This window comes from Aedes aegypti, chromosome 1 (assembly GCF_002204515.2).
Source record: "Aedes aegypti strain LVP_AGWG chromosome 1, AaegL5.0 Primary Assembly, whole genome shotgun sequence".
Taxonomy (NCBI): Eukaryota; Metazoa; Arthropoda; class Insecta; order Diptera; family Culicidae; genus Aedes; species Aedes aegypti.
This window is the reverse complement of record NC_035107.1, coordinates 74,096,906-74,107,277: the sequence shown is the minus strand read 5'-3', so window position 1 is coordinate 74,107,277 and position 10,372 is coordinate 74,096,906. Positions and strand designations below refer to the sequence as shown.

At 37.1% G+C, this 10,372-nt stretch overlaps 1 protein-coding gene across 1 annotated transcript in view; it reads left to right on the top strand.

Annotated features, from left to right (window-relative positions):
• LOC5574255 (paxillin) overlaps positions 1-10,372 on the top strand; it is a 32,176-nt gene that overhangs the window by 1,033 nt on the left and 20,771 nt on the right. The window contains exon 2 of the mRNA XM_001661260.2: positions 7,950-8,165. Within this exon, the coding sequence (XP_001661310.1) occupies positions 7,950-8,165 (216 nt within the window). The remainder of the gene's footprint in view (positions 1-7,949; positions 8,166-10,372) is intronic.

Sequence of the window (10,372 nt, the reverse complement as noted above, 5' to 3'; positions counted from 1 at the left end):
TATTCTTGAATGGATTTTTTTTAGTTATTTCTTCAGATATTCCGACTTAAACACTATCAGAAAATTTATTCAGGAGTTCTTTTAAGAGTTCCTCAAGAGTTTTTACGAAGCACTCCTTCGTAAATATTTTTAGAAAAACTTTGTGAATAATTAAAGTTAGTGTCAGTTTTTATTGTGGTATTTTTGCACAAATTTTTGAAGGAAAATTTGAGGATGTGGAAATATGAGACTTAATTAATCTTCTTCGTTTAAGTGTGGTAATTGTGAATACGGTGTTGGGTAGTGCTTGTTCACATGTTTACAAAGGATTAACAATGTATTTGTTTTATCGTTTTCGCTCCTTTGAGAGGTGACATTATGTCAAAAGAACAAGAATAATTTAATAAGATTAGAATAAAACAACATAATCGTCTTCACTCTATGGTTCTGCTTAACCCCATAATGGTATATATATATTTCTTGGTGGAGTTCTAGAAGCTTTGCTATTATTTAGCTTCATATGGGAATATAGAACTAAAAACATCTACAAAAATCTCAAACAAAATTGGCTCAAAAGGAATTTCAGCAATATCCTTTATTAAGGTTTGAAGAATAAATTTTTACTATGGGATAATTAATTTGTATTACGGTTATTAAAAAAATTTACCGGTTTGCGGTAGCCGCCGAGTTCTACCGCAGCTGTCAAAGTTCTACCGCAGGCTTCGAAATCATTCTATCATTGAAACAACAATTCAATCATAGTATGCTTGAAAGAGAAAACGGTGTGGAAAATAGCAACAAACAACAATCATCAAGACGGTATCTAAGGTATTATTGAAGCCTACTGATGATTTACCAGTACAAATCAGTGATGTGACAGCTGCGGTAGCTTTTCGTTGAACCGTAAAACGGAAAGTTTTCTCTGAAATTGCAATACTTACATTATAGTACTAACATGTTTGGAACATTTTGCAAAATTTCTCCATAGTAATTTCAATATATAACTACATTGCCTTTGGGCCTCCTTTAAATCTCCACCGAAAAAGCTGAAAATTTCACAGAACACTATTTCTACGGTAATAATGATAAAGAAGATATGGAAGATTGGTTTTTAAAACATTTTTGAATTTTGAACCGCCATACAACGTGCATCTATCAATGCGGTTATTTGTGCCCCCTATTCAGATACATCCACTTGTGCCCTTCCATGATTCACTTTGACATGTGAGGTTTATCTCGGCCGAATTGTTTGAAACAAGAAGCACTTCAATACGACTTATATTGTAGCCAGATACGAGCTCAGTAGTCAAAAAACCTCACTGCCAAAGTAAATCAAAAGAGCCAAGAATAGCATCCGGCTCCTTAGTTAGTAATTCTTCCAAAATTTCAGTGGCATCCCAACATATTGAATTCCAGAGATACCCCCTCAATTTAGAAAAAAAAACTTGGTTCCTCATTTTGCAGAAATTTCTATTTCAGAAACTTTTGGAAAAACTTCTGTTATTCTACCAAGATAGGGGTGGGACAGAAATACATTTTACATAAGGACGTATCGCATGAGGACCTTTACCATAATGAATATTTAGCATAATAAGAATCATATGCCATCTTTAAAACGCTACCTGTTCTTGTATGACACTGGTCATGCAAAACGTCCATTATGCCAAACGCTCTTATGCGAAATGTTTTTATGCGTAACGGGTCACCTCCAAGATTTACAGCTAGTTATAGTTGCCAACTCCCAAGAGAAATGTGAAATTTCGTGATTTACTGTAAAAATCATCGAATGGCTTTCATGTAGAATTTTAGAGAAGTACTTGGAGAAAGTGCTAGAGGTATCATTGATAAAAATCATTATATGAAAACATTGCTCAATGCCTTTCTTTCGAAATCCTGGGAAAGATTTGAACAAAAATCCTCTTGGAATAAACTTGAGAGAGGTACTTAATTTGGTCGTATTGAAATAAGAATCCCAGAAAATTTTAGCTTGATCGAAAGAGCACCTTTTTCCAAGTGTAACACAATTTTATTGTGCTTTAATATCTAAATTTCGATATAGTAAATGTTTAAAGAAGTTTTCAATCCATCGACTCAATGGCATGTCAATTTACATAATGACAACGCGTCCCGAAGTAAAATTTGCCGAGAGGTGATTCAAAAGTGATTTCCGTACTAATTTCAAACGTGTTTTATAAATAGTGCCAGGAGTCAGGATACAGAAAATTATGAAACTTCGATTGAGGTTCAATTTTTAACGTAGATTCAGAACATGCAAAAAACTTGATTCCTTGAAAAATATGCATCATATAACATCTGGAAGAATTCTTGGAAGAATCTTAAGAGAACTTTCTATAAGAATGTCTAGAGAATTTTTTGAAGATATCTTTGAGAAACAATTCTAGGCATGATTGTATCGACACAAATTTATGATATGATAAAATTTAACAATAGGGTAAGCCCAGCCCGATTTTTTTTGTATGGTATTCGGTTGGAGCTGCCTGACAGCTTAACTTATCAAGGCTGAACCCTCGGTCTGGCTTTTGCCAAGTTTCCCCTCTACCAGGACTAATACTCAGACGGACTAGGCTATGGTGCCCACATGAACACTGAATTTTTATTCGTATTGTGACGTGGTAGTTTTAGAAAAATACCCATATTCCCTTGCTTCTGAGAAAAGGAAGCATTGTGAAAATCAGCAGCTCCATCAGAATTTGTTTGAAATAGTAGTGACACTATTGCTAATACTGTCTAGTCGAGTTGGTTTTGAATAATTTGCCATTCAAGTGCTATTCTGATTACTCCTGTCTTTTACATAAGATTAGAGTCTTAAATGTCAATTGTTGTCACGTATTAACAAAATTAGGCTGGTTAGTAGTAGTACTAGTTAATTTCTTTTTAATTGTTAAAAGTATTTATTGGTCATTACGTTCATACATCCTTAAAGAAAAAAGTCACTTTTAGTCAAGTCATTTTTATAGTGAATATTTACGAGTAAAGTTACCTTAGACTTCTATTACAGTCTCCTATAAGATTCACTTTTCGGTGGCAAATGCATTGCTTCACAACGCCTACTTTCTACTTGTAAATTTTGCGAAAATGAAGCTGGAATTAGATTATTTATACCGTTGTTACAAAAGAGGTATTTCTTTTTATGGCAATGTAAAATCCATATTAAAATAAGATTGTCGCCACTTATTTCTACTCAGTGAATCTACTAGTCATTTTCATCAGAGTAATATTCCCTACGTCGCGTACGATAACGATTTATCTAGCTAGCTAATAGTAAGAGTGGCTACGGATCACTATGGTTAGCAAAAGGCAAACTGAACGTCGCGCATAGTATTAATGTCCACTTCGAATAGATTAATTATTTGAAATGGGCATCAATTCTACCAATGACGCAGAATGTCCGTTGGATCACATCCGAGATATTACTGCGTCTATGCCATATGCATTATGACGCGGCTTTAAGCAAAAAAATGCCAAAATTTGATACCACCACTACAGGTTACGCCTTTTGGGTGGCAAGGTCGCATAACCAAGGGGAGGGAAGCCCTGTCCCGATTTTAGTACCAAACTATCGATAAAGTGAACGTCAAAAAAAATCGTCCGCCCGATGGGTTAAAACGGTTTTTCTTTTCGACATGACGATTTTCCTAATGCTTTCTGTATGAAAATTTTCAGTCATAACGCTTAAGGTGAAGATAAATCAAAGCCAAACCTCAAACTTTTAAGAGCACAAATCTGGAGAACCATACACCCGTTTGAGCTGAAAACTTAATCAATTGGTCACCACCAGCTAGTGCCCAATCGATTAAGTTTTCAGCGTGAACGGATGTTTGGTTCTCCATATTTGTGCTCTTGAAAATTTGAGGTTTGGCTTCGATTCATCGTCACCTCAAGCCTACCTCCACTTCAAGCGTTACGTATTTTGTGCACGCCGCCTTATGAGACTGGTGTAGCGAGTATTTTGACATTAATGCTCTATGCCATGAGAAGTGAAAAAATATCCAACGCCAAAAAATCCTAGTCTTGAACGCACGACCCTCTGCTTGATCTTATTACTGAATAGCTGTGCGTTTACCGTTACAGCTATTGGAGCCCAGGGACTTTTCGATCGAAATTGGCTTAACTTTCATATCTATGTATCTATAAAAATTGTAAAAATTTAAAATGTTCGGTTAATAATTCTAATAAGTAGGCGCTATCCAACTGGGACTTCAATATCAACAGGTTTAGATGAAAATGTTGTGCGATTGATTATCATCATTGTTACACTGTACACTGAGGGAAATAGACTTTCGAAATACAAAGAATTCCCTTTAAAATTTCGCCACATTCGCCGTGGATTCGATCGAAAATTCGATCCGCCGTAATCGAGAATGAGGGAGAATACATTAAGCGTTCTCATTGAAATAATCGTTCCATCTTTTATAAGGTAAAATGTATGAATTTTAATAGTCCAGTTCACTTGTAGTTTACGCAACAAGTTGTAGAATGATGTATAAATCGAGTTCTGCAACGAGTTGCGTATAACTTGTTTTTGCAATTTCGTAAAAGATTACATGAGGGTATCTGTAATCAGCATGGATTGGCCATTATTTTGCAATTTCCGAAAATTGTTGTGTAATGATTCATTACGCAACTTTAAACGGTTACGCATTAGTAAAGCGTTCGATAATAGTCATTATGTAACTGATTCAAGTTGCTTTATGACTATTACGACAACGCATTATTTTTTGCAAAAAATAAGCCGTACCATCAAAGACAAATTAAAAACCCCCATGTCCCTTGCAGTTGCCCAAAATTTTATGGCTCATAAGGTAATCTAGAATGCCGTTCAAAGTGTACTGCGATCTGTCAAACTTGGGTATTATTTGCACTACCGAGGGACCAAATGCAGTACTAGAAGTGGTACCCAATCCGAGCAATTCGAAGTAGCACGGAAATAAAGACTGGAACGCGCAAAAATCTTTCAGTCAAAACTCATAATACAAAAAACTTTTTATTTACTTTTGGTAACTTAATTCATGTATTTGAAGGAAAAAATGTTCGTGTATTATTTTGGTTTGCCAAATCCGAACTGCCGTACCTTCAGGAACCCCATCCATAAAATTTTGTAAATCGACCTTATTCGCCGCAGAACGCCAATTTGAATTAAACTGCTGCTCGTTTTCCATGGATTTATTAGTTGCTATGAAATTCCATCTGACCAAGGCTCAATACCGTTCGATAGGACGAAGTTTTGGGCTGTTGGGAGGCTTGTGGACTTTGGGTTCCAAAACCACGTTTTTCACATCGTACCACTCGAGTGTCTTTTTCTCATAGTGGCAGCTCGGCAATTCTGGCCAGAACACCACAGGTAGGGATTCGCTCGTTGGGGGTCAGCTACATGGAACGACTCGATGGTTGGATGTTCGCTGATTGGAAAAAAAAATCCATCTAAAAAACACTCGAATGTCAAGAGAAGATGTCAAACTGACTTTGACGTCTGAGTACCGTCGCACTCAAGCCTCCATATATAGAACAAATGTTTATGTATATGTGCGTTTCGTGACGATTTGCGCTCCAGATGCATCTCGATGGATTTGAACAATATAATTTTCTATTTCCAGATAATTTTAAAGCCACCGTGCGATCAATATACAATTTATAGAGAAAATATCTCTTCATAGCGGCTTTCGCGTTAAACGAATCCGAAAAATTGTAACGGGATAATATCAAGTAAATATTTTGTATAAAAAAGGTACATGGGCATGAATTCTATTATTTTTAAAGTGTGATCTGCCCAATACCGCATATTTGTAACACTTGACAAAAGTAGGCATTGTACCAAATTTGTATTTTATGTCAGTATGGGAAGAAAAAAAACTTCTTAAAAATATCCAGAACTCAACAATACTTATTCGATACTGAAATTGTGTACAGCTCATATCGGATATTCGAGTAAATAAATCTGATAGAAATATCATTGCCACTACATTATGAGGCCCATATATAATCTCGATGTGACTGTTATGCGGGCACGATGAGCAATATGACAAAACAACTTGGCATATTTTTCGAATTTTCTAGCGTAATCTCACAGATTTCAGTATGTTGAACGAAAGTTGTCGAAAGTGAGAAATATGCAGTTATGAATAGTGATGTTGTTTTTCGGATAATATACGGACCTTTTGTATTCTTCAGTTTTAGTCGGATAATCTGAATGCAACAACGAAACTACAATTTTACTGCAAGAAACGTTGATGGTAATCCACACAAAGCGGATCTGGTCAACGGTTCAAACAACGTCAATTCACCATCGGAGATGATGTATTAACGGAAATAAATATTGTGAAACATCGTAAATCTCCAAATCCCGGTCGTTCAATCTAGATAACCCAGAGCCACTCAGATTCAAAGCAATGATCACCACTTCAGTGGCAGATTGTTTTGATTAATGTTGGCGCATATAATTTTTCACACGGCTCTCGAGTTAAGCGATCTCGCTGTTTATAAGTAAACCACAAATCTACACTGTTTGGAAGCGCCAGCAATGGCTTGGGGAATATTATTGCCCGCACTTCGTAGATCGAATAATGTGTTGCGATTTATTGACCTAACCGCCACACGATTCCAAACGTATACCGTAGAATCGGGTGAAATTGATTTTTAAATCACACAATTTCACTACCGAGAGCCACAATCAGTCCCACCTTTAATAAGTAGGCATTGAGAAAATGGGATGTGAAGTTTTAAAACTCGTTTTCCATAAAAATATTAGAAAATTTCCAGTAGATTGGAACATTGGAACAATCTCAGCGAAACTTTCACAATTTTGTTTTTTTTATGCCGATATCTCTTTGAGAGAAATTAAGATAACCAAAATACGGTTCATTTTTGTGCTACAAGATGTGGATCCCTGCAGTAGGGCTGACATGCGATTACTTTTCATTATGGGACAATTTGACTTGGTGTTTTTATCCTAATTTCATCGAACAAAAAATGTAGTCTCGTTACCACATCAGAAAGATCATTGGAAGATATGTTGAAAACTGAAATCATCTCAATTTTGATGAAAATACAGATGGGAGTGACTTGCGATTCCCGGTAGTTCACTTTTCACAATTCTCGCGTAACTTTTCAAAAGTTCCTATGTAACAATGGGAGATTATCTCCTCTCTCGTTCTATTTCGATTATGAAAGTGCAATACTAAAATTTTGGGAAGTTTTTCATTACAGGTCAGAAAACAATGTCCTTGGATAATGTTTCATACAGAACAAAATGTAGCAGAATTGGTTAATGGGGCTCAAAGAGGTTAATATAATCAAAGAGAAAGTAAATTATGAGAGTTTCTCAATGTCATATAGAGTAGGTGTACCAGTTATGGACATAATGGTTCCCTAGTTCGCCATACGGGATTATTTGATTATCTTCAAATTTTCAATCATTTTGTGTGTTTAAGTAGTTTGATATCAAATATATCTTGATGTCGAAACATTCAAAAATATTCAAAACTGGTACACTTTCCCTAGGTGAATTTGAAAGGTTACGCGAGAATTGTAGCACCAATATCAATGTAATTTATGCTATGTGATCGTAATTAGTCTTATTCATTACTAATTTATAGTTTGTGATGATATTTTTATAACATAAGTCCTGTGTGAAGTTATCGATAATATTTTTTTTTGTGTGAAGTTTATTAATTAAGAATATAGCAAAATTTGGAAAGTAAAACTGTGAAAAATTATCAAATTTACCCAAAATTACGGTATAGCTCTCATACTTTTCTTAAATTGTTGTTAGCATCATCAACACCAAGTGGAATTAAGCGGCCTGTGGCAAAGATACAGTTTGCATTCTTTGCCATTTGTTTTCGAAATGGATGGGATTTTAATGGTTGTGGGTGGTTATAGCATTTATAACCGTGGTTATTTTCGCAGAAAATTTTATCGCATGTCTTCATTTTTTTTTAATTCCCCACTAGGCGGCCACATGCTTTGGATGCAAGGAGGAGATCAAGGACAAGATGCTGGAGGCTTTGGACAAGAATTGGCATCCGGAGCACTTTGCCTGCAAGGAGTGCAAGAAGCGCATCATCGAGAACAAATTCCACGAAAGCGATGGACTCCCGGTGTGCTCCAAGTGTTTCGAGTCCAAGTTCCAGGCCATCTGCGCTTCCTGCCGGAAGATGGTCACCGAGGTGAGTTACACAAGTGTTCAGGAATGAACTACGACAGTAAAACAAGATGTCGGCGGGTGATTCTGTGGGTGGCGACGAAAACAAACACGCCATTTGACGCTGTTTGTCAAACACACTGTGCACTACGGGTCAGAAATTAAAATTTTGTGGCAAGAGTTCAACATTTTTGTTACAAATTATATGAGTTGAGGGGCCTTCCTTAGTCGAGTGGTTAGAGACCGCGGCTACTAAGCAAAGCCATGCTGAAGGTGTCTGGGTTCGATTCCCGGTCGATCCTCGTACCTGAAAACACGACATACGAATGCTTAATAGGGAGCTTTGGAAAGAAAGCTCTCAGATAATAACTGTGGAAGTGCTCATAAGAACACTATGGTGAGTAGCCGGCTTTGTCCCAGTTGGGACGTAATGCCAGAAAGGAGAAAAAGAAAACGTCTTTGTCGTGTATTTTTGAGTTTGTTTAACTTTCAAATTGTTTTTTGTTCATTATGAAAATGCATAAAATTTTGTCGCGAAATTTTGCTTCTCAGCTCATAGTGGCCGTGCAGCGAAGCGAAACGGGTCGCGTGAATCAGGCTGGGAAGGGGCAATAATAAAAAGCGTGATTTCAACTTGAGAACCGTGTGCATCGTTTTCACGCGGCCACCTCCGCCCCCACGGCAAGTGTCCCGGCGCGAGGTGAAAGAAAATCGGCACCGTTTGGTCATTGCGCGTCGTAGTGATTCCAGAAATAGAACCACTGCGATATCTTGGGCACCGCATAATAACGCGCGGTTGCTATTTTGAACGTGACTCTCGCAGTGCTTCCTCCCGAGAACAGATACCGAATGCCATTCAAATGCTCCGTTAATGTTTATTATAAGCCGGCAAACGGACCTATTTTCTTCCAAACTTACGATGTTGTTTTGTTATTGAAGAAAAAGGAATGTGCAACTTTTGGATACACTTTGGGAGTGAAATAGTTTGTTTTACGGTAGAATGCAGTGGGTGTCTTCGAGTCAAAGATATCTCGATCAAGTAATAAAATCTGCAGATCGCGTCGACAGCTGACCGTTGGAAAGACAATCACTGACAAGAGGTTCATAACCTTGTCATTTGAACTGCCATGCCACGATCACGATGAGCGCCCCATGAATATGAGCCAACAGGTGTCTTCTATCACGCAGTAGAAGACCGTTGGCATACGCCAACATACACGTTGAGCCGTAAAATGTATCCAACTAATTTCGATGATGAACGGCTTCCGTTGGAGTCGCACTTCCAAAGAACAGAATTAGATGAAATAATCATCCGCGATTCTCTGATTCAACTGATTTGCGGAAATTGACTCATGATTCATAAGCAAAACATCGCTCATGGAATAATTACCAAAGCAATTCCAACGGCAGAATTTTATTTGATGAGTGTTCTTCAGAATATTTCTCAATTCAACACCCTGATAGCCCTACTTATTTTTCCTCTTCTAGAAACCCTTCTTCGATTGATTAGGTCATATCCGACTCTAGTTAGAAGATATGGTCCGGGTTTGCCTTTCAATTATTTTCCCGGGTCCGGGTTCGAAGAAATAAAATAAGTCGGATACGGGTCGAGTTCGGGTTTGAAAAATGTGAAACCCGACCATCTCTACTAGTTAGCTATGTAGCCAATTGATAACTCACTCTGACATTGCGTCAGAAGCGAGTGGTATTTTGATTCCGTTGCATGCTCCTGTGGGGTGAGCGACGGAATCAAGACCAATCGTGTTCGGTTTGCGTTGTGCGAAAAAATATTCGCAATCAGTCGAAGATACTGGTGAGCTCGTTTCATGCTTGCACATTGTTATCGTGGTTATGTAACGTTTATGTTATTTTCAAACTAAATATAAAGGGTTCGTCACTACAAGTGTCGACATAAACCCTTATTATTCTGTTTCATATAATTTCAATATACATATGCCGTTTTTTCGTCACTATTTGAATGAATAGTTTGACTTTATGGATGTCGATGCACTATTTCAATCTTCTAACAAAGAGACATCACGAGATAAAAAACGAAACAATATTTAAGTAAGAATCGTATTTTTCCTCCTTACCTCTGGAAGCAACAATCATTACACACTAACATTCCTTTCCAATCCTAAATGACTGTAAGGAATTAGTCGTCTTCATTATTGATCAATAATATGAGAACTAACAACTACCGAAAAACTTAACATTACATATATTTTGCAA